The 25,751-nt window shown below is 38.1% G+C and overlaps 1 protein-coding gene across 6 annotated transcripts in view; it reads right to left on the bottom strand.

Annotated features, from left to right (window-relative positions):
• ERICH3 (glutamate rich 3) overlaps nucleotides 1-25,751 on the bottom strand; it is a 116,882-nt gene that overhangs the window by 24,388 nt on the left and 66,743 nt on the right. For all 6 annotated transcript variants that reach the window (XM_070467924.1, XM_020877706.2, XM_070467922.1 and 3 more), the window contains 3 exons: nucleotides 22,012-22,198; nucleotides 12,945-13,246; nucleotides 6,558-6,791 (listed from right to left, as the gene is read on the bottom strand). In XM_070467924.1, coding sequence (XP_070324025.1) covers nucleotides 6,558-6,791; nucleotides 12,945-13,246; nucleotides 22,012-22,198 — 723 coding nt within the window. The remainder of the gene's footprint in view (nucleotides 1-6,557; nucleotides 6,792-12,944; nucleotides 13,247-22,011; nucleotides 22,199-25,751) is intronic.

Genomic DNA, 25,751 nt, shown 5'->3' with positions numbered 1-25,751 from the left:
AATGAACACCCAGGACTGATCTCCTTTAGGATGGACTGGTTGGATCTCCTTGCAGTCCAAGGGACTCTCAAGAGTCTTCTCCAACACCACAGTTCAAAAGCATAAATTCTTCAGTGCTCAGCTTTGTTTATAGTCCAACTCTCACATCCATACATGACCACTGGAAAAACCATAAGCCTTGATTAGATGGACCTTTGTTGGCAAAGTAATGTCTCTGCTTTTTAACATGCTGTCTAGGTTGGTCATAACTTTCCTTCCAAGGAGTAAGTGTCTTTTAATTTCATGGCTGCAATCACCATCTGCAGTGATTTTGGAGCCCAAAAAAATAAAGTCTGACACTGTTTCCACTGTTTCCCCATCTATTTGCCATGAAGTGATGGGACCAGATGCCATGATCTTAGTTTTTGGAATGTTAAGCTTTAAGGCAACTTTTTCACTCTGCTCTTTCACTTTCATCAAGAGGCTCTTTAGTTCTTCTTCACTTTCTGCCATAAGGGTGGTGTCATCTGCATATCTGAGGTTATTGATATTTCTCCCAGCAATTTTGATTCCAGCTTGTGCTTCCTCCAGCCCTGCGTTTCTCATGATGTACTCTGCATATAAGTTAAATAAGCAGGGTGAAAATATGCAGCCTTAATGTACTCCTTTTCCTATTTGGAACCAGTCTGTTGTTCCATGTCCAGTTCTAACTGTTGCTTTCTGACCTGCATACAGGTTTCTTAAGAGGCAGGTCACGTGGTCTGGTATTCCCACCTCCTTCAGAATTTTCCACAGTTTATTGTGATCTACACAGTCAAAGTCTTTGGCACAGTCAATAAAGCAGAAGTAGATGTTTTTCTGGAACTCTCTTGCTTTTTTGATGATCCAGCAAATGTTGGCAATTTGATCTCTGGCTCCTCTGCCTTTTCTAAAACCAGCTTGAACATCTGGAAGTTCTCGGTTCACGTATTACTGAAGCCTGGCTTGGAGAATTTTGAGCATTACTTTACTAGCATGTGAGATGAGTGCAATTGTGCGGTAGTTTGAGCATTCTTTGGGATTGCCTTTCTTTGGGATTGGAATGGAAACTGACCTTTTCCAGTCCTGTGGCCACTGCTGAGTTTTCCAAATTTGCTGGCATATTGAATGCAGCACTTTCACAGCATCACCTTTTAGGATTTGAAATAGCTCAACTGGAATTCCATCACATCCAATAGCTTTGTTCGTAGTGATGCTTCCTACGGCATGATAAGTACATTCTAATAAATTTCTTCCTTGTGATTTCACCCTGCATATTATATTAGGAATAGTGGTCACAGTCACCATTTAATGAGGAAAATAAGACAAAACCTGATCATGATTATGCACCTACTCTACACCAAGCAATGAGGTAAGCACTTTACAAGCAACTCATTTAATCCCAAGGAATACTTATCTTCTTTTTCTTGATCTAACATGTAAAAACTACAGAAGTTAAATAATACCCACTCTCCATTAGCTATAAAGGAACAATTTTTGTAAAATACTGCTTTCGTAATGAGGTGTTTCCACCCGAGTTCAATCCCTGAGTCTGGAAGATCCCCTGGAGAAGGGAATGGCTACCCACTCCAGCATTCTCGCCTAGAGAATTCCATGGACAGAGGAGCCTGGTGGGCTACAGTCCATGGGGTTGCAAAGAGTTGGACATAATTTAGCAACTAACACTTTCACATTTTCAATGAAATGTTTGTATTTGGTGTAAGGGAGAACATATGTCCTCCCTTGATAATGAAATGAGTTCATTATCAATTCATCAGTAAGATAAATATATACATTACTTTGTAAGGATAAATATCTAAAGTAAATTTAGATGTAGCAGGAGGAGAAGAAGCAAGCTTAAAAGTTCCTCCATATTTATCTTTAATTGGGTTTTCTAAACATTAATATGAATACCTAAAATACTGAGAATATAATCAAACCATGTATCACATTGTGCTGCTTAAGTCTTTCTCAATTTATCCATTAATGTAGTCCATCAGACATGCATTTCACAAGATTTTATTGAGTGTCTCAGTAATGCCATTGCCATGTGCAAGGCAGATTGAAAACTGTAGAGAAACACCTCATAGATAAGTAATTTACGGAACTAAAAGATGATGCTGCATTTAAGTATCCATCTGAAAGCCATGACTTCCTACTTCAGTGATCCAAAAGTGAAGATAAAATGAGGAATTCTTACAGTTAAGAAAAATTAAAATGTGACTAACCATGCAAGAAAATGCAGATTTCCAAAGCTACATACAATCTTCCCCTAACCCTCTCCAATCTAAGGATTGCTGAAGTCCACAGAGTGTGGTTCAGAGCATATACAATTTCAACATAAAAGGAGCATCATTCCCTCATATGCATCTCTTCAAGCCCATAGTCAGACCCAGAAAGGAAGAGTGAGATATCTGAAGTATGTCAAGTAAAGAGAATATTTTTGTGACACTGAGATTTTTAAAGTAGTTAAGGCCGACTGCTTCAATAGAGTGAAAATAGCACAAGTAAAATATTATCTTTCTTACTAGAAAAAAATTGCTTTAATTCTTGTTTCTTTCTTTGTATTATGGGAACAGATTCCACCCCTCTCTCTCTCTCCCTCTGCGTCCCCCCTGTTCTCTTTCTCATAAGGAGGTACTTAGTCTTTACCACTTACTCATAGGTACTATCATCCAAACTGGCCACAAAAGTCTGTTCTCTGCAACATGACACTTTCCCTCTCAACCTTATAACATTTATCTATGACAATATATTTTCAAGTGGTGAATTAGTTCCCAGGGTTGCCAACACAAACGCAGAGAAAAGGAAGCTGTCATTCTTTTTAAACGAAGGGAAGTCTCACACATCATTCCCAAAGTAGGGTCTTCTCTTAGTGGGCGCTCAGTCCCTGGCACTCCATCACTTGTGAGCTGGGTATTCATCAAGGCAGGCCGATGCAATTGTTCACTGGCAGTTTCAATGGGGCCGACTTGTCACAGGAGTGACAGCCTGGGCAATTGTTTGCCCTCTGGGAACAGGTGCAGGCAGGTTCAAATGAAACACATCCAAACACTAACAGCAAGATTCTTAATCATGTCAATAAAAAGGATGTACCAGTGTCTAGGATGCAGTGGTCACAATATGCCTCTTAGACTTTTGAAGATGAAATGCTGTCTGGCTTTTCAATAGAGTGTACCAAGGAATCTATTATGTCATTATCATTTTTAATACACATTTCTTGTTTGCCGGATGAAATCTCTAATTCTGATACTCTGCATGCTAAAAAGCATGTTTTTGAATAACACAGGGTCAGGTTATCAAAATAATGGGATGGAAAATAAAAGTGCCTGGAGGTGGAAGAAAGAAATGGTAATAAGCAATGAGATTTTTACTTCAGAATAATGGCAAAGTTTAAATGTAAATATCAAGAATGCAAAGGAGCTATTAAAAAGGATTGTTAAAAATTTCATTACTGAAAGAAAAATAGTTAACCAGTTTAATTTGGGGCTTTTAAATGTCCCAACATTGTGGACTAGATTCTATATGTTCTGATAGTTTTCATTACATAACTAAAATATTATGTATTCTATACCTACCTTACGCAGCTAACTCTATACAATGTTTTGAAAAAAATTCTGATAATAATCACATAGTGTAAATGTAACTAGATAGCATGGCACTGATATAAGTATTTTAGGACTCTTGGTGTTAGTCAAGTAATTCTTAATATTCACAAAATATCCTTTAGGAAATTGCCTCTGTGAGAAATAACAAAAATAACACAGTACTAGCTTTTGTAGTATAATTAATCTGTGCATTATTAACTTGGGTGATTAATTTGAGAGGCAAAATTTAACACACATGAAACTGTAAGTGGAAAATGAATTATGCCATGATAGAGTTTCATAAAGTAAAGAACTCAGTGAAGGCTGTGGAAGTAGGAGAGTCTCATGGAAGAGGAGAGCAATGAACTGGAAATGAGCAACAGGCCGGGAAGTGGATCAGTGGAAGAGAAAGGTAAATTTAGGTAAAATTAAAATTTTTCTTCTTTTATTTTCTTCTGTTTAAAGGCAAAACAAAATCCCCAAACAGAGGTTAAAAAATAGAATAAGATGAAGAGCTCAAGATAAATGCCTCTAAACTATACATTCTTAAGGAAACAAAATCCTTTTATTAGAGGGATTTGCATTAATTTTAGATAAGTAGATGTTGACTGATTTGGAGAAATGCTACATTGTTTTTCTCCAAAATCCAGGCTCTGAATTTTGCATCTTGGCTCCACCACTTTCCAGCTGTGTGAGTTACTTAATCTCATTATTTCCAAGTTTCTTTACTTGTAAAATGGAGGCAAAAAGTACCTGCTTTTTTAAGAGTTGTTTTAGGTAAATCAGATAATTCATATAAAATATTTAATACAAAGCTTGATACAAAATAGAGTCTTATAAACAATACCTATAGGATACTTTCCTAAACTTGGGATTCCAGTTATTTAGATGCAAGCAGTATTCAACGTTAAAGCTTACCCATCATTGTCAGCTATTCAGTAATTACAGGTCTAAATGACTAAAGCTTTTCCTCCAAGTAAAATTCAAGTACTACATATATCTTTGTCTGCTTGAACATAAAAAAATTATTCTATCTTGGGAGAAATTCATTTGATCCCAGGAAGGAAGTTGATTATGCAATACAAAAATAATCCTCAGATGACCATATATTGAAATAATGTACTGACTCTTTATAAAATCAACAGATGACAATTCCCCACCATCATTGAAGAGATAAAAAATTGAGTTCCTCTTTGTTTTGACTAGAGTATATTTATACACAAACACATTTTCAATCTTTTTCCAGGTTCAAGTATAATTTCTTTAAAATAGGATTCAGATGACATCACTTTTCCATAGAATTCTTTTTACTTTTTCTATATCATATAGGAATATAAATTAAATTCAACATTTACATTGAAGATGAGAAAAGAAACATATATTAGGCATGCCTAGAAATATAAAATGTTAAGTACTGAGAAATTTAAAAGGCCTAATTTAAGACTTTACTAAAAATTTTCAATGCCTATTAATATACAGTAGCTCTTTCAACTGTAATTTAAATGGCAGCAAATCTTTTCAAATGTACTGAAAGTTAAAGTCATTCTAGTTTTTCACATTGTGTTTTTCACAACGTGTTTTCACATTGTGTTTTTTCACATTGCTTCACTCTTTGCTTTGACTATCAGAAAGTTCAGGATTAAAGTTTTAACTCAAGGGTAGTCATGATCCCCTATGCAGCTCCTAGCAAAATTATCTTCTCTTTTATTCTAAATAATTTCTGTTCTTTATTTTATTGCCCTGTGTATATCTGCATGAAATTTTAGGATAGGTTTTCTTTTTTTTTTTTTTAATTAATTATAATAATATGTTTAATTCAGTATGTTGAAAATACTATTATATCAACATGAAAAAATATAAAAATAATTCAGGAGAGATCTATTTTTTCAGACTATGTTCTTTTTTTTTTCCATTTATTTTTATTAGTTGGAGGCTAATTATTTTACAACATTGCAGTGGTTTTTGTCATACGTTGAAATGACTTAGCCATAGATTAGGATAGGTTTTCTTAAATTCTTTCTTGAAGAGGACAAAGTGACAAACTATATGCTCTTGTGATTATTACTTAATTTACTCTTATTTTGTATAATTCAAATATATTCCTTGAATTCAAACTTTTGATATTTTTATACAGGAAAAAATTTGAGAGGTGAAAAATGGAAAAAATGGACAGCAACTCAAAACCTCATCAAAATGTGCCCTCATTTCTCTAGTCTAAAGCAAACTGCATAGAAATACACATACTTAAATATAAGAGGATATTATTATCACTGATAAAATGCTCAGAATGTATCAGGGAAGATATATCATTTATTTACTAAGACCCACATAGCCTTGGCCAAACATTTTCAAGGGACAAAGCCAGAAATGGATTCCTTCTTTGGATATTATCTTAGTAACTTAACATGTTTTAAAAGATCTTAAAAATTCAAGATAAGCCACAGATGATGAGGGTTTTTTATCTACCTGAAATATTATGTATTTTTCCTATGAAATTCAGAGTCACTTTAAGCTTGAATTTTGTAAAGGGAAAATTTTATCAATCTTTCCATAAACTGATATACCAGCATCTTATGTTCAAAGTAAAAAAAAAAAAGAGCATAAATAAGGGAGAAATTTTCAACTTTCCTTTAATTGAATAGGAACCACTTTTCATTTTCCAAAGCCAAAAGAAATGGTCTATACGTGTATGTACATAAGAGAACATTGAAAAAATTTTTTTAATGAGGTAACTTTCTAAGTAAACAGATGTGTCACTACAAATTTTACCTGACACCCTGCTGAAAAATTCCAGCAAGTTAAAGAGAAAGGATTCCACAATGGGTATCTATGGAAATGGTTTGACCAACATCTTCTGGTAAGGGTACCACATTCTAAACAGTCATAAAAGAGGATTATCTCATTAAATATCAGGGAAAGTAGCGAGCACACTTGCTAAACAGCCTATGTCACATGATAAGCTAAACAACTTGCCTTGTTTATCATCTTCCAGTTCACTCTCCGAGCATCCATCACCCTCATCTTTCACATTGTCATCAGCATCTGGTGCCTTCCACAAAGTTTCACTTTCCCTTTCAGGGTCTAAATGATCTTTTTCATCATCTGAGGGTGACTTTGACGTTTCATTCATTTGATCATCAGCCTGTCCTTCTTCATTAGCTTTCCCATCTTGTTTCTCCTCATCTGCTTCAAAATCTTCTTCATATTCTGAGAAAAGAAAATCTCCACTATGAGAATGAAAATAGAATCCCTAATACTGAGCCCATTTCACTTTAATGAGGACTTTGACTCTATTATACTCTGCTCTCTGGGCCTTTCTTCACTTCTTTTTCACACAATTAGTGAACATGGAAAACTAATAGCAAATGATCAAAGATAGCAATCAGTTACATATACAAGAGCACTAAAGAAATGAAGCTCCAAATGACCAGCCTGAAACCTAATAAAAGCTCATTTACAAATGGACATCATCATCTACAATAACCAAAATGGACAAGAGAAGAACTTGATAGAAAACAATACATTAGAAATAAATTAAAAATGAAGAGAACAGGATTATAATAATGAAAGTTAATTTGGAGACCCAGTGAGGTCATATTTTAGAGGAAGCATGTTCAAAATATTTGGATATCAAGTTAATGAATAGTGAAGTAGAAAAATTCAATTAATCAAGCCCAAAGGCCCTGAGAAGTAACACTATGAATAGAAAATTCTTTGAGAGCACCAAATGGACATCAAAAAGGCATTATGAAAGATTCTATACCTGGGCTAGAACTGAAATCATATGCATTATTCATTCCTACAATCAATAAAATAATTACATTCCAAGGATAACAATTCTTATAAAATAGAATATTCCTGTCACAATCATGAATTTGCTTCATTCCCTATAGAAGTGTAACACATCTGCAGCAGGAAAAGGAATCTGTCACATCAGATAAACGCCATCTGTCCCTTGTGGTTATAATTTTTCACTTTTCATATTTAATTATTCCCCTTTTTCTTCCACCAAAAACTAAAAATCTTGAAGTGACAACATGCCAAAGATAGCGAGCAAAAGGATTTCATGCAGAACCAATTAAGCAAATAAACAATTATCTTTAAAATAAAGATTACAGGGAAAATAAAGGTTTCCCTTTTTCTGTGTTTTAGCTATTAGATAGTCTGTTTTCTTCTCCAGTGGTGGGGGCCTCTTGGGTAATTACTTGAGAGTGGTCCACTCTGCCACAATGAGAGAAACTTAATTCAGAAATGCATGCCCTGTGCATATGTAGAAAGCTCTTTTAATGCAGAGAACGTACGAGGGTCATGTTAGAAGAAAAGTGAGATCAAAAACTGTAACAAAAAAGCAAGCAAAGAGAACTCATGAGAATATTTTCATGAAAGAGAGTTAATATGTAGAAAGAGAAATGCAAATTATCAGTTGGACACAATTATAAAATAAGCAAGGAGATGAAAATTTTAGTTTATATTGCATAATACAAACAGAAACTACTAGTAAAAACAAATACTTTGATTTCAGGCCAAGTAAGAGGATAACTCCTCACTTGGTCCAGTAAGGTTCTCTTTATTGAGAACTTGCCACGTGGAAGAGGATAAAATTGCAAAAGACATTACAGTAACACAGGCCCTGCCTATCAACGGATCTACAATTTTTGTAGGGAAATAAGACATAGATACACAAGAAATACTGTACTCATATTGGAATAGTTTTTATACTTGACCCTCAGTAATTCTAGTTTTAACACTATTGGGTTTGATTGCTGTAGATTTTTACATAAGACTCTTGATTAATAACATGAAATAATGTCAAATAAGTGGAATAGAGTCAAATTCAAGAGAGGAAAGTCATTCGGAGATTGTGGAAGACTTCCTAGGGAGTATCTGAAATTAGCCACAGAACACACACACACAGAGAAACACATCAGAAACAGGTATTTGCTGTTGGTCATAGGATAAGCAGGGACAGATAGTACATGAATAAATTGCTTCAGTTTCATCAACTATTACAGACTGGTGAAATATGAGGGTTTTGGAGTCACATTGTCATGTATCCAAGGACCAGTTAAACACAGCTCTGTGACCTCAGTCAATTTGCTGAACATCTTTTAAGTTTCAGTTTCTTCATCTATGGTATGAGTGGTACCTGCCTCAGAAACTGGGGCATATTAAAAGCAACAATGTTTAAAATGTGCTTAGTATCGTGCCAAGGAAAGTAGGTACCTAACAAACATTGTTCTGTTGTTTTAGTTGCTAAGTTGTGTCTGATTCTTTTGTGACCCCATGGACTGGAGCCTGACAGGCTCCTCTGTCCATGGTATTTCCCAGGCAAAAACATTGGAGTGAGTTGTCATCTCCCTCTCCAGGGGATCTTGCCCACCCAGGGATCAAACCCTGGTCTCCTGTAGTGTCAGATGGGTTCTTTACCGCTGAGCCAGGGAAGCCCAAATAAATATTAGAGATTAGTAGTAATTGTGATTGTTTGGGGGGAGTGGAGGGAGTTGGCAGTAGGACAGGAGAAATCACACACAATATGTGCTATATTGACGCAATACACTTTAATGGTGGCACCTGATTAAAATGAGAGAAGAACAGTGTCCATAATTAGGACACAATTGCAGTTATATTACTGAAGCAGAGGAAAAATCCCTGCATCCTGTTTGGCAGGAGCTTCAGTGTTTTCTCTCAAAGAGGAAAATCCAAGGCTGCCCCAGCTTTGTTCTATCATCACAGTTAAATACTAGTCTCCTATTATCCAGGAGCTCTGTATTAGCATCAGAGCTCAAAACAACTCCTTCATCTATCTACTCATGTTTTCAGTATGAATGAACTAGTGGCATGCTTTCTGGATCTCTTTTCATAAATTCTTCTGTCTCCCCATCTCATCTTTATTCTCCCAGAGAATGTAATTAGGTTGTTGTTTACCATCCCCACTAATGAGGAAGCAAGTCAGTGCAAGGTCAACATCAATCCAGCCACAACTCTGCCTGGCTGACCTCCACACAGGCTTCTGGCTGCCCTGACCATCAGTGACTGTTTTACAGAGAGCTGAAGACTTTATCAGCCTTTTCTTCTTTCTTTTAAGTGGAAATGGGCATTTAAAATCCATTAGAAAGATCTTGAGAAAAACTGTATTACAGGCATAAAGTATGCTACTCATAGCATCATTTTGGTTTAAGGAAAAAAGTACAGAAATTGAACATGGCCCAAATAAACATACCTATATGTCCTGAAATAGATGGGGAAAAAATGGAAACAGTGACAGACGTTATTTTCTTGGGCTCCAAAATTAGTGCAGACAGTGACTGCACTATGAAATTAAAAGATGTTTTCTCCTTGGAAAAAAAGCTATGACAAACCTAGACAGCATATTAAAAAAGCAGAGACATCACCTTGCCAGCAAAGGTCCATATAGTCAAAGCTATCGTTTTTCCAGTAGTCATGTATGGATGTGAGAGTTGGACCATAAAGAAGGCTGAGCTCTAAAGAATTGATGTTTTCACACTGTGGTGCTGGAGAAGACTCTTGAGAGACCCTTGGACTGCAAGGAGATCCAACCAGTCCATCCTAAAGGAAATCAACCCTGAATATTCATTGGAGTCAACTTACTGGGTATTAAAGGTAGCAGAGTATGCCGCCACACACTATGCCACTTGGGTATAAGGATTGTTTTGAGCTGAAGGCAACTGAGAAGTTGTAAATAGGAGAGCTCTCAGCCCTCATCCTATTTCCCTAAAAGCAAGGCATATATTTTCCTCTTAATTAATTATCTTTTTTAACTGTGCTGTCTTCCTTGCTGTGTGAGGGCTTTCCCTGGTCGCCGAGAGCAGGGGCTGCTCTCTAGCTGGGGAGCACAGACTCCTCACCGCAGTAGCATCTCTTATTGTACAGCAAGGGTTCTAGAGTGCATGGCCTCAGTAGTTGTGGTGCACGGGTTCAGCTCCCCCTGGTAGCATTTGGGATCTCCCTGGACCAGGGATCAAACCATGTACCCTACATTGGAAAGTGGCTTCTTAACCACTGGACCACCAGGGAAGTCCCAGGACATAAATTTTTGAAGGTGTCTCCCCTTTCCTCTCTCCCAGGAAGGACAGAAGTTAATCATAGGAGGCAACTCTGATCCTTAACAGCCCAGAGATGGCACCAGAGAAATCAACATAAACTTCACTGAAACTAGCCCTTACATAACATTAGTTTCCACATAATATTTGCTTTCCCACAATTCGCTGTCCCTGGAAGCTCGAAGTCATTTTCCTTTGCCTTGTCACTTCTTGAAAAAAATGTACTATTCTTTCATTAGATGCCATATAAGCCCAAGTTCTAACCACCACTTAGAGTTACCCACCTTTGAGTGCCCCCATCCATATGCACGATGCACCTGCTAGCAAACTTCTGTTTGTTTTCCCTTTTTAATCTCCTGTTGGTTTTATTTACATGGACATAGCTAATGAACCTAAGATGGATAGAGGGAAAGTCATTTTTCCTTTCCTACAGAATGAATCCTAGCTCTGCTACTTTCTCTCTGTATGCCTGAGCCTTATTTTCTTAAAATGGAGAGAGTAATAATATCTACTACATCAAAGGAAAGCTATGACAAACCTAGACAGTGTATTAAAAAGCAGAGACATCATTTTGCAGCAAAGGTCCATATAGTCAAAGCTTTGGTTTTTCTCACAGTCATGTACAGATATGAGAGTTAGACCATAAAGAAGGCTGAAATGTCTTAGAATTGATGCTTTTGAACTGTGGCACTGGAGAAGACTCTTGAGAGTCCCTTGGACAGGAAGGAAATCAAACCAGTCAATCCTAAAGTAAATCAACCATGAATATTTTATTGGAAGGACTGATGCTGAAGTTGAAGCGCCAATACTTTGGCTACCTGATGGAAAAGACCCTGATGCTGGGAAAGATGGAGGACAAGAGGAGACAAGGGTGACAGAAAATGAGATGGTTGGATGGCATCACTGACTCAATGGGCATGAGTTTGAGCAAATTCTGGGGGATAGTGAAGGACAGGAAAGCTTGGCATGCTGCAGTTAATGGGGCTGCAAAGAGTTGGACATGACTTAGTGACTGAACAATAGCAACAACATCAAAAGATGAGGATGTGTGTGTGTGTGTATATATATATAAGGTAAGGAGATATATACACACACACATGTGTGTGCATACATTTAGAGGGGAAAGAAAGGAGGAGAAGGAGGCAGAGGAGGAGGATGGGAGGAAGAAGATGAAGAGGAAGGAGGAGAGGAGGAAAGGGGAGGGGAGAAGAGGGAAGGCAAAGGAAGAAAAAAAAAAGAAATGCAGACAGGTTCCAGGACCCCAGGCCTATATTTTCAAATGTTTTCAGTTATGGAATATTATCTCATTGTACTATCATATAGGCTGTGCCTTCCTAATGCCAAAGAATCAATTTCATCAGAGCAAACACATCAGTTCAGTTCAGTTCAGTTGCTCAGTTGTGTCCGACTCTTTGTGACCCCATGGACTGCAGCACACCAGACCTCCCTGTCCATCGCCAACTCCCAGAATTTACTCAAACTCATGTCCATTGAGTTGGTGATGCCATCAAACCATCTCATCCTCTGTCGTCCCCTTCTCCTCCTGCCTTCAATCTTTCCCAGCATCAGGGTCTTTTCAAATGAGTCAGGTGGCCAAAGTATTGGAGTTTCAGCTTCAGCATCAGTCCTTAAAATGAATATTCAGGACTAATTTCCTTTAGGATGGACTGGTTGGATCTCCTTGCCATCCAAGGGACTCTCAAGAGTCTTCTCCAACACCACAGTTCAAATACATCAGTTCAATACACAGTTCAAATACACAGTTCAAGTACATCAGATACTGAAAAAAATAGGCGAAATTCTGGTGAAGTGAACGGAGCCTCCGCCCACACAGATAGTCTCTTCCCTGCCTCCCCTACAAGCACCTCCAACCTCCTGGAATTAGGCAGCCCTCCTCTAAGACAACTCACACAGAGAGAAAGTGAAAGTCACTCAGTCGTGTCCGACTCTTTGCGACCCCATGGACTGTACAGTCCATGGAATTCTTCAGGCCAGAATACTGGAGTGGGTAGCCTTTCCCTTCTCCAGGGGATCTTCCGGACCCAAGGACAGAACCACATTACAGGCGGATTCTTTACCAGCTGAGCCCAACTCAACAAGGGAAGCCCAACTCACATCAAACTCCTCGCAAAACAGTGGAGGAAGGTAATCAGGGAGAGTCCTCCTTGCCACAGAGTTGCCTGAGGATCAAAACTGAGTAACAACATTTAATGGATAGTTTTACAAATTTTCATAATTATATTCTAAAGACTTCAACAAAACAACAGCAACAACAAAAGAAAATAGTGTCATGCATTACCATATTTAAATATGTTTCCTTGGTCATCTTCCCAGACATCTTGCCCTGGTTTTTCTTTACGTTCCATTTCTTCGACAGCAGTTCTCACTTCACTGAGCCCTGCATGTAGCTCTTGAGCTGAAAAAACGACTGAAGCTGAGGCTTTGCTCCCTTCCATATCTCTCCTTCTTGGTATCAGGCACTCTCTATCCTTCCTCAGTTTCCCCTCACCCTTCTTCTGTCCCTCTTTTTTCTCAGTGTTCTTTTCTTTCCTGGGTTTTGGAGAAGTTGTTTTTTTGTCAAGGCCCATTGCAATAATGCACCTAGGAAAAAACATTAACATAAAGCATGATTAATCTTTATATACAGCAGAACCACAAAGGTCTTTAAACTACTTCTCTTACCCCAGGAAGAAATGTTACAAGAAACATATTTATCATAGTGCACATAGTTAATCACAAGTTAACTACTTTTTTTCTTATCAACATAACAATCTTGTAAGTAAACACACAAAAAAATCTTAGTTTTACCTACAATAATAAACAAGAAAAGGAAGCAACTTAGTAACTATGAATTATAGTCTCAAACTAAGCTTTGTGCCTTAAAGTATATTTTTGGCTCTAGAACAGAGTCAAGTAGAGAGAGAGATAGATAGATATTTAAGTCTTTAAATTAGAATTATGTGATAAATGGACATTCAGGTTTATCAGTAAAAGTAAGCTAAAATAAAAGTTATCAGAAGATGTTATTCAGTCTTTGATAATTTATTATTCCAACATCACAATTAAAAAAAAGACTTACCTGTAAGGTTGAATCTAAATAAATGATTTATTTTTTTTAAGAAACAAAAATATTTTTGTACCCTTTAATCAAATATTTCAGGAGCCTGAGTGCTTATTGTAATAGAACTGTCATTACTTTTAGAATGGTCTTTTAAAGCCCATGGGTTTCCCTGGCTCAGACAATAAAGAATCTGCCTGCAAAGCAGGAGACCTGGGTTCTGATCCCTGGGTCAGGAAGATCCTCTGGAGAAGGGAATGGTAGCCCACTCCAGTATTCTTGCCTAGAGAATTCCATGGACAGAGGAACCTGGTAGGCTACAATCCATGGAGTTGCAAAGAGACACAACTGAGCAACTAACACATAACAACTTTGAAACCTGTACCACAACCCTCTGTTGATTTTTGTTACCAATGTTTTTGTGCTTTGAAAATGGCAATAATCTCCAGCTATATGGTCATTCAAATTCAAATCTGGTGAGCCAGCAGATGATATGAATGTATTAAGATATTAAAAAATATTTTAAAAAATCAGTTATGAAAAAAGTTAAGATCAATAAATTCTTCTATAGTTTTTTTCCTGTTTCTCAAGATAATATCAAAATAGGAATTGTAATTATGATAATACACATTAATAAATATGATGACTATGATAACAATAAACGTATCAAGCGCTCCTTCTGTGCGAGAGACTTTGTATACATGATCTTATAGGATATATTCCTCTACAGACAAGTTACTTAAGAATTATCATCATCACTTTACAAATGAGGAGACTGAGGCTTTAGTTCCATGACTTGCCCAGGTTCACCCAGCAGGTTAGTGATGAACCTGGATTTCAGCTCAGGACTATTAGACTCCATCACCTACACTGAAGCACACCCATATTAATAAATTACAGCTACAGCCTTCTCAGATGACTGCTTACACAGACAAATGTCACACACGGCTGGGCTTACCACCAGAGCAAGTACTCACGCTCTCACCAGAGACTAACACAATGTGGAGAAGTTTTTACCAAGGCCTAGAGACAATCTGTCACCTGAAATAGGTGCCTGGTAGTTACTGGTCTCCCTACTCCTCCTCCAGAACTTTACCCAGGCCCTTCTCTCCATGTCTCACAACTCTTGGTGAACTGAGCCAATTAGAGTGGGATTAGAATATCGTCAAGACTTGTCAGTCCAGGAAGAATCGAAACCATACGTAAAAATCTGAAAATCGCCTCAGTGTGGATCAAAACTAATGGCAATCTCTTCAAATGAAGATCTCACTAAATTTCAGCCATCCCTAGACTAGCAGTAGCAAATATGAGGGCTTAGTTATATCACTTATCCTTTCACTATCTCCCTGTAAAATAAGGCTAAATGGATAGGCACTCTAACTATCAGAGGCTGTGAAAAATGGGATAATAAGAACACACTTACCTCACCCATATTAGCATGATAAATTATTTCTCAACTATAATGATGATATGCTTAGCACATTGCTTTCCTTGGAATAAAGGTGTCATGAATCTTCAAAGACTATGATTACTAGCATTGCCTTCTGTTCAAGCTGTTGTTCCCTTATCAATGGCACCACCGAATCCATTGATTTGGAGCCTCTGATATGCCGTTACTTTTAGTTTATGTTGTGACTGTGTAGAGGCTTTGATGCCTCCCTACTGCCTGTGCAGACGTTTTATGGCCCATCTGCTTAAGGGAATTAGACAAACAAAGTGGGTAACATCTGTGCTCTCCTCGTCACTGACTACCTATTTGACTTCTGAGTATAATTTGAGGTGTTGATTCTGATTACTGAAGCTCAAAGCAGTATGCATTCTACTTGGTTAGGCAATTTTTCTTCCTGTGTTTTACTTTAGCAATGGAAAATAACTACCATGCCTCTTCAAAGAGGTCCCATGATTGAGGGATGGGTACCAGTGTGGAACCTCCACATTTTGGTAATGAACACTGCTGAACTTTTCTTGTTTTCTAAGGACCTCAAAACAGGTAATTCCAAATCACTTAGTAAAAATAGAACTCCCTATTGTTTTAGTTGCCCTCCTTCTCATAATAAAAGTTCAAGGAACCAGTATTTTTTAAATGAATTAAAATGAACTTCATTTTTAACAAACTGGGGGAAGGAAAGCACGTCTCTCAAAATAACTAAAGAAAGGTATTACTATGGGTGTGGGAGAAGTTACAGAATATTACAAGTGATATCAATCTCCTGAGGGATAGTTTTCAACTTTCACTGGAGTTCTGCAGTGTCGGTGTTTCTGGGATAAACAAAGTCATCTTCAACAGAGCAGAGCCAAACAAGCAAGGCGGTAGCCCTCACTGGTCCATCCCTGCCCCATTTAAACCAATCTGCACTGAATTGACTTTCACCTGAGCTGCAGTAGGGACACATCAAATGACACCACATGTTCTACTTGGGACATTCACAGATTTCATTTGGAGAAATGATTATGAGGCTAACAAAACATTGAAAACCAATGTCCTATGAGAATTGTGCAGTTTAGTTGAGGGTCAAGAGTTACCTGGAGTAACAGGCAAATTCAGCCTTGGAGTACAAAACAAAGCAGGTCGAAGGCTAACAGAGTTTTGCCAAAAGAAAGCACTGGTCACAACAAACACCGTCTTCCAACAGCACAAGAGAAGACTCTACACATGGACATGACAAGATGGTCAATACTTAAATCAGAATGATTATCTTCTTTGCAGCCAAATATGGAGAAGCTCTATACAGTAAGAAAAAATAAGACTGGGAGCTAACTGTGGCTCAGATCATGAACTCCTTATTGCCAAATTCAGACTTAAATTTAAGAAAGTAGGGAAAACCACTAGATCATTCAGGTATGACCTAAATCAAATCCCTTACAATTATATGGTGGAAGTGACAAACAGACTCAAGGGATTCGATCTGAGAGACAGAGTGCCTGAAGAACTATGGACAGAGGTTTGCGACATTGTACAAGAGGCAGTGATCAAAACCATCCCCAAAAAGAAATGCAAAAAGGCAAAATGATTCTCTGACAAGGCCTTACAAATAGCTGAAAAAAGAAAAGATGCAAAAGGCAAAGGAGAAAAGGAAAGATATACGCATTTGAATGCAGAGTTCCAAAGAATAGCAAGGAGAGATAAGAAAGCCTTCCTCAGCAATCAATGCAAAGAAATACAGGAAAACAATAGAATGGGAAAGCCTAGAGATCTCTTCAAGAAAATTAGAGATATCAAGGGAATATTTCACATAAATATGGGCACAATAAAGAAATCTTATGGACCTAACAGAAGCAGAAGATATTAAGAAGATGTGGCAAGAATATATAAGAACTATGCAAAAAGATCTTCAACCCAGATAACCACGATGGTATGATCACTCACCTAGAGCCAGACATCCTGGAGTTTGAAGTAAAATGGACCTTAGAAAGCATCACTATGAACAAAGTTAGTGGAGGTGACGGAATTCCATTTGAGCTACTTCAAATCCTAAAAGATGATGTTGTGAAAGTGCTGCACTCAATATGCCAGCAAATATGGAAAACTCAATAGTGGACACAGAACTGGAAAAGGTCTGTTTTCATTCCAGTGCCAAAGAATGTTCAAACTACTGCACAATTGCACTCATCTCACACGCTAGTAAAGTAATGCTCAAAATTCTCCAAGCCAGGCTTCAACAGTGTATGAACTGTGAATGTTCCAGATGTTCAAGCTGGATTTAAAAAAGACAGAGGAACCAGAGATCAAATTGCCAACATCCATTGGATCATTGAAAAAGCAAGACCATTCCAGAAAAATATCTATTTCTGCTTTATTGACTATGCCAAAGCCTTTGACTGTGTAGATCATAACAAACTGTGGAAAATTCTGAAAGAGATGGGAATACCAGACCACCTGACCTGCCTCCTGAGAAAGCTGTATGCAGGTAAAGAAGCAACAGTTGGAACTGGACATGGAACAACAGACGGGTTCCAAATTGGGAAAGGAGTACATCAAGGTTGTATATTGTCACCCTGCTTACTTAATTTATATGCAGAGTACATCATGAGAAATGCTGGGCTGGATGAAGCACAAGCTGTAATCAAGATTGCAGGAAGAAATATCAATAACCTCAGATATGCAGATGACAACACCCTCATGGCAGAGAGTGAAGAAGGACTAAAGAGCCTCTTGATGAAAGTGAAAGTGGAGAGTTTAAAAGTTGACTTAAATTTCAACATTCAGAAAACTAAGATCATGGCATCTGGTCCCATCACTTTATGGCAAATAGATGCGTAAACATGGAAACAGTAAAAGACTTTATTTTTTTTTTCTCCAAAATCTGCAGATGGTGACTGCAGCCTTGAAATTAAAAGACACTTGCTCTTTGGAAGAAAAGCTATGACCAACCTAGATATCATATTAAAAAGCAGAGACAGTTCTTCACCAACAAAGGTACATCTAGTCAAAGCCATGGTTTTTCCAATAGTCATATATGGATGTGAGAGTTAGAATATAAAGAAAGCTGAGCACCAAAGAATTGATCCTTTTGAACTGTGGTGTTGGAGAAGACTCTTGAGAGTCCCTTGGACTGCAAGGAGATCAAACCAGTCCATCCTAAAGGAATCAGTCCTGAATATTCATTTTAAGGACTGATGCTGAAGCTGAAACTCCAATACTTTGGCCACCTGATGCGAAAAACTGACTCATTTGAAAAGACCCTGATGCTGGGAAAGATTGAAGGTGGGAGAAGGGGACGACAGAGGATGAGATGGTTTGATGGCATCACTGACACGATGGACATGAATTTGACTAGGCTCCGGGAGTTGGTGATGGACAGGGAAGTCTAACATGCTGCAGTCCATGGGATCACATAGTCAGACACGACTGAGTGACTGAACTGACTGACTGAAAAGACTTTACTCTTAAATACCCAAACCATTTTATTTGTTGATGTTATTCAGTCACTAAGTTGTTTCTGACTCTTTGAGACCTGATGGACTGCAGCATCCAGGCTCCTCTATTCTTCACGGTCTCCGGGAGTTTGCTCAGATTCAAGTCCATTGAGTCGACGATGCTTTCTAACCATTTTATCCTCTGCCATGCCCTTCTCCTTTTGCCTTCAATCTTTCTCAGCTTGAACAATTCAAAGAAAGAAGCTAGAGGAAACCAAGTAAAATCATATAAAGAATTGTACAGATGCTCGTAAGAATTGAATAGGAGAGTAGATGCCATCAATCAGATTTTGGTACTGATTATTAAACCTCCATAGAAAGTGTTTAGGACCAAACATTTTATAGCTTGGATTTATACAGCAATTCCCAGTGAGTGCTACGTGTTCACACATGCGTGATTGTACACAAACTTATTAGCTTTCCTGCCAGTTAAACAGAAATGTGTTAAATGACTTGCCCACAAATATGGAAAAGGCATATTTGACTTGGAACAGAAAAGCACCTGCAAGTATGCCCTAAGTGCACCTCAGCATCCCTACTACTTGCCCTAGACCATTCACTGTGCCACTTGTACCTCTTCTCTCACCTATAATTTCCAGATTTTTCCTCCCTTAGCCTTAACCTCAGCTGATAAGTTCTTGTTTGACCAGAAAACAGAAACAATCAGCAGAGAACTTCCAGGTGGTCCAAAAACATCCACCAATTTACATCTCTCTCTGCCCTATAGCCATCTTTCTTCCTGTTACTTCATCTAAGGCTAATACCTCCATTTGAGCCCCAGATCCCATCTCTTCTCATCTACTCAAGCACTAAATATCTGCCTCTATATCATGCCTGATCAATGCTTTCCTTTCCTCCGTTATTAATGCTATCTATCAGCTTTTAACGATATTATGATATCGCCAATCTTAAAAAAAATAATAAGCCCCTCTTGGGCCCCTCCACCCTCCCTCCTGGCGGCCACCCAATTTCCATCCTTCAGAGCAAAACTCTTTAATAAGAGCTAACTATAATCTCTGGCCTCAGCTCTTCTCCAATTGTGTATTAAACCCACTCCAATCAAACATGAATTCCTACCACTCCCTTATAGCAACTTGTGTCAAGATCATCAATAACCAACACATTACCAAATCATGCTCAATCCAGAGTCTTCACTTTGCTTCACCTAGCCATACCTTGGACCCAGTTGATCATGCCTAATTCTTTAAAGATTTTGTTCATTTCCAGGACATTGCTTTCTCTAGTTTCTCTGTCTAATCATTGGCCTTCCTTCCCTAGGCTTTTTTTTCCTGGTTCCTCTTTATCTTCCTTCCTTTTGAATGAAAGTGACAAGAGCTCATTACTCAGACATCTTCTCTTACTGCCTTCCATTCTTAAGCAGATTCATCCCATCTTATGACTTTAAATGCCATCCATATGTAAACCATTCTCAAATTTATACCTCCAGCCTGAACATCTCACCAGACACCAGATTAACTGATCCAACTACTTATTCAACATTTCTACTTGCACATCTCATAGATGTCTCTAATTCAGTGTATCCAAAACCAAAATACCTTCCTTCCACTTCCAAAGCTACATCTTCCATAGTCTGTCTTGTGTTAACTGGGCATCTTTCAAGTTGTTCAGGCTAAAAACTTTTCAATCACTCTGCTCTTTATCTCATGCCCTGCATCCAATCCATCAATAAATCCTATAAATCCTACCTTCAAAATTCATCTAGAACCTAATTTCTTATAGCTCTTTCCACCATTCTCTTGCCTCTGGATTAAAGTAGTTTGCACCGTTTCCTCACCCTCCCTAGTTTATTTTTCCCATAAGAGCCACTGTCAGATGATGATAAGCCATTGCTCAAAACCTACCTTAGAGGCTTCCCATCCCCCTCAGAATAAGTCAAAGTCTTTGCCGTGACCATAGGACTCTGCATGACTTGACCCCACTGTCTCTCTGACCTCATCTTCTATCACTGTCCCATTCCTCATTTGTGCTCTGACCACACAAGCTTACATACGCCAAGCATCATCCTGTCTCACACCCTTTGTCTATGCTTTTCCTCTACCTGAAAATCTATTTGAAAAAGGGAACATTTTTCCTGGTTTCTGCTTGAAAGACATCAGAGAGGCCTTTGCTATCCATCCTACGTAAGAGAATACTGCCTTCTGACCCTTTTACCCCTTGCCATTCCTTTTATCTCCCTTACCTTATCTTGTGTTTATTACCATCTCATATATATTAAAAGACAGAGCACCAAAGAATTGCTGCCTTCGAAGAACTGTGGTGCTGGAGAAGACTCCTGAGAGCTCCTTGGATAGCATGGAGATCAAACCAGTCGATCTTAAAGGAAATCAACCTTGAATATTTTTGAAATCAGTCCTTGAAAGGACTGATGCTGAAGCTGAAGTTCCACTATTTTGGTCAACTGATGCAAACAGCTGACTCATTGGAAAAGTCCCTGATTCAGGGAAAGATGGAGGGCAGATGGAGAAGTGGGCATCAGAGGATGAGATGACTGGATGGCATCACCAATGCAATGGACATGAACTTGGGCAAACTCCAGGAGATGGTGAGGGACAGAGAGGCCTGGCATGCTGTAGTCCATGGTGTTGCAGAGAGTCAGACATGACTGGATGACTGAACAACATTGATTAATTGGTTGGTGTACTATTGGTATATTGGCATTGATTTATTGGTATATTACTTGCACTTCCCCAATCAGAAGGTGCTCCATGGGTCAGAATCTTTGGCACAGAAAGATGTTCTATCTTGGCACAGAATCAATTAATTCTCCATGAGTACTTTCAGGAGAAAGTTAAACAAAGCCTGCAAGAAAATCTACTGATCTCAAATAGAATGTCCAATATGAAAAGTGATAAACAGTAGTCAGAACTGACCTGTTTACATGTACTTTTTTATGCCTGAGATTGAAACTAGCAGCACGAAAGTGATCATTGGGCTACACGATAATGAAGGCATACCCCTAATATACATAACCTGTAATATCCAATTGTATAAGCTGAATGCTTGACACATGCTCTGGAGCTCAGCCCAAAATCAATTACTATGAGCAATGAGGTGGGGAAAAAACCTCCCTCTTTCCCTTTAGAAACAGAACTTAAGCATTACAAGGAAAGGAAGAGGTAGAAAAGAAATGGAATTTGAAACACCACCAGCTTTTATCCCCACTATATAATACAACTGAAAATCTACTTTTCATCTTATAATTTTAAATACAACATACAGGATTGTGATAAACAACCTTAACCTTAGATATTTTAGGCTCATCTACATTAGTATGATTCTTAACAAATTGTGCTGAGAAATACATCAGTAAAAGCATACAAAGGAGCATGTAGCAAAATTGCCCTCTACCAAAGAACATTTGTTTCCATACTTGTAACAAGGAGATGATCTCTCGACACACACAAACCCGAAGTAGCCTCGTTTGCCTCCAAGTCTGGAACCTTTTCGATGCTTGTATTCACAGCAGGAGCTTAACCTGTTCACCTGTATCCCATTCAGGAAAAAGGTGAGGCTGAAGGGGAAACCTTGGTGCCTCTTGGAAATAAACTGAAAGGTCTCTGGAATTCAAAAAGGAAATACATTAGTGAAAGCAACTGACTTTGAACTAACGTGTTCTAAATCACATTTTTCTGGCAGATAAGTACAATATTATTTTCTAGATCTTCTTTTGCTTTACTTGAGGACAATTTTTAATCACAAAAACACATTCTATTGCATATATATAGTATAACAAATACTCCAAGGTAATATAAAACTCTTTGATTTATAATAAAATAATAAAACCTAAAATTATATGAACACTTAATATGGCCAGACATTATGCTTGATTACTTTGGATGTATTATTTCTAGACAACCATATGAAGTGCAGATATTACCATCATTAGTTTCTATAATGCAGAAATTTAAGTTTAGTTGGATTCAGTAATTTAGCCAAGATCATACAGTAAGTGGGAGAGTCAGTGTTTGAATCCAAACATGTCTCTGGACTCCACACTTCTATGTTGCTATGCTATCTACCAATAAAGCACACAACGAAAGGTGACTATGAGCTCAGTAATGCTTCTATATGACTATCTTTTAATTCACTAGTGTTTTTAAATAAATTTATTTTTTAGCTGTGACTCAAAACATCCTGATACATATATGGATGAGGCAGAATCATTCTATCTTCAGTCTATCCTCAGTTATGCCTAGATTTGAGATCCCTTCTTGATCCCCTACCCACCCAAAAGTCTCACCAATAAATTAAGAACCACTGCTTGTAATTAACAGGTTTTAATCATTCCATGTCTCTATAATGCTCTTTGAAGAAGTCTCACCCTAGACATTCCAAAACCCAATTCTCCATGCAAGAATACCGGAGTGGCATGCCATTTCCTCCTCCAGGGGATTTTCCCAACCCAGGGATCAAACCCACATCTCTTGTGTCTCCTTCATTGGCAGGTAGATTGTTTACCATTAGAACTACCTGGAAGCCCTCTAGCAGGGAAGAACATGCCATAAGTAAACTGCAGTTTCACTGTCAGTGGAGGATGACTTGATTTGGAGGAAAAAAAAAACCTAAAAAACTTTGGTCAGTGGCATTATGAGTAATAATCTACAATCCCAGAAGCAAATTAACAGGGAAGGTCAGAGGTTCTTCTAACTATGAGACTGTAGTTCTAATTAGAGCAAGCAACAGGTCAGCAGACTAGCCAGAAATTTAACAGGGAGATACAGGCAATAATGCAGTCATATACACATTCAATAAGCTTTCCACACATCCCCAGCTAACTGGAAATGACATGGATTGAAGTAGGCCCAACCTATTCACACATCCCTGTCCTATTGGGAGCTTGCACCTGTATACAAAGGAAACATGAGAGCCTGGTGGAAAATAAAAGTTGAAACAGACCTGAAAACTGTCTGAACTTTGAATGTACTCCTGAACCCACTATAGTGGGTTGAATATTGCCCTCCAAAAATTCATGAATACTCAGAACTTCAGAATGTGACCTTATTCTGAGATAGAATCTTTGTAGATATAATCAGGGAAGGCTCAAGATGAGATTATCCAGAATTTGTTTTGTCCTAAATCCAATGACTGATGGCCTTATAAGAAGAGGAGAGGACACACACAACACACACACACACACACACACACACACACACACACACACAGATACACAGAGAAGAATGACATGTGAGGATAGAAGCATAGGTTGAAGTGATGGAGCTACATGCTATAAAACACAAAGGATTTTGCTAAGGATCACCAGATGTTGGAAGAGGCAAGGAAAGATTCTCCCCTTAAGCTTTTAGAGGGAGTATGGCCCTGCTAAGACCTTAATTTTAGACTTCTGGCCTCCAGAACCACAAGATGATAAATTTCTGTTATTTTAAGCCACCAAATTTAGGGGCATTTTCTATGTCAGCCCCAGGAAACTAATAAACCTACAAAGAGACTCACTGGCAGAAGACAGGGGTACACTGGCTCAAAGTGTTTGACTACAACCTCTGACAAATCATTGGATGATCACTAAACAATGAAAATACAGAGACAAGCCTAAGAGATTAGCCTAAAAAATATAAACAAAATTAAAAATAATCAGAGCAGAGACATTAATGGCTATATACCAAGGAAAGAGGGCATGAACTTCAGATTTGTTCTAGATAAGCTATTAAACAACAACAAAACCAAGAATAACTTTCCAGAGGGAAAGTGAAATTCAGAATCCACAGCTGCTGTAATACATGATCTAAAATGTCGAGTTTTCAACAACAACCAAAAAATCCTAAAAGATAAAAAGAAACTGGAAAGGGTGTGACCCATTCTCAGGAAGTGAAAGCCATCAAACCCATTCCTAGGACGTGGCTCAAGAGAAATGGCAATTGATGTCGACACAGAAATCTTGTCTTTGTATACTCATTACAGCATGATTTAGAATAGTCCCAAACTGGGAAAAGTGCAAGTGAAGTGAAGTAGCTCAGTCACGTCCAACTCTTTCTGACCCCGTGGACTGTAGCCTGTCCATGGTATTTTCCAGGCAAGAATACTGGAGTGTGTTGCCATTTCCCTCTCCAGGGTGTCTTCCCGACCCAGGGATCGAACCCAGGTCTCCTGCATTGCAGGCAGACTCTTTACTGTCTGAGCCACCAGGGAAACCACCAGGGAAACAATACAAATGTCCACCAATTTGGTAAATGAATAAAATGTGGCAGATCCACGAAACAGAATATATTCAGTGCTATGAGAAGAGAGCAACTATTGATGAATGCTACAATGGATGACTCTCATGTTGACTCATGAGATGCATGAATGTTGATTCATGTTGATGTATGGCAGAAACCAACACAATATTGTAAAGCAATTACTCTCTAGCTTGCTCGATGGTAAAGAACCCACCAGCCAATCAAGGAGACACAGGCTTGATCCCTGGGTCAGGAAGATCCCCTGGAGAAGGACATGGCAACCCACTCCAGTATTCTTGCTGGGAAATCCCATGGAAAGAGGAGCCTGGTGGGCTACAGTCTATGGGGTTGCAAAGAGTCAGACACAACTTAGTAACTAAACAACAACAAAAAATAAATTAATTAAATTTTTAAAAATTATATACAGTAAGTTAAAAAAAAAACCATATGCTAACTGAAAGAAGCAAGATACAAAATCCTGCCTATTGTATGATTTCATTTACAAGATGTCCAGAGAAGGCAGACCTGTGGAACCTGAAAGCATATTAGTGCTGCCCTGGGGCTGCCTATGAGAGTGAGGATTCACTGTCAAAGTGTGGGCACGAAGGAAAATGGTGATAATGACTGCACAGCCCTATAAAATTCCTAAATGTCAGTCAATTGTCCACTTAACAGTGGGTGAACTTTATGGAATGCAAGCTACATCTATTGTTTTTAATTTTTTAAAAAATCAATATATAATAACAAGTAAAAGAAAAAAAACCAGTTAACATAAGTCAAGGTACAATAAAATACTTCAGTTTTAGGTACAGACTAAGAACCATGACCAATCAAGAGAGAGGGATAAAACAAAATAGAAGTCAGCTGAGAAAACTTCACAACCTTAATCTGAATCTTAAAAGATGGGTAAGATTTGAGTTTAAAATACAATTTTCAA

The sequence above is a fragment of the Odocoileus virginianus genome, chromosome 5 (genome assembly GCF_023699985.2).
Source record: "Odocoileus virginianus isolate 20LAN1187 ecotype Illinois chromosome 5, Ovbor_1.2, whole genome shotgun sequence".
NCBI lineage: Eukaryota > Metazoa > Chordata > Mammalia > Artiodactyla > Cervidae > Odocoileus > Odocoileus virginianus.
The sequence above is the reverse complement of the archived record's forward strand: the minus strand, read 5'-3'. Positions and strand labels throughout refer to the sequence as shown.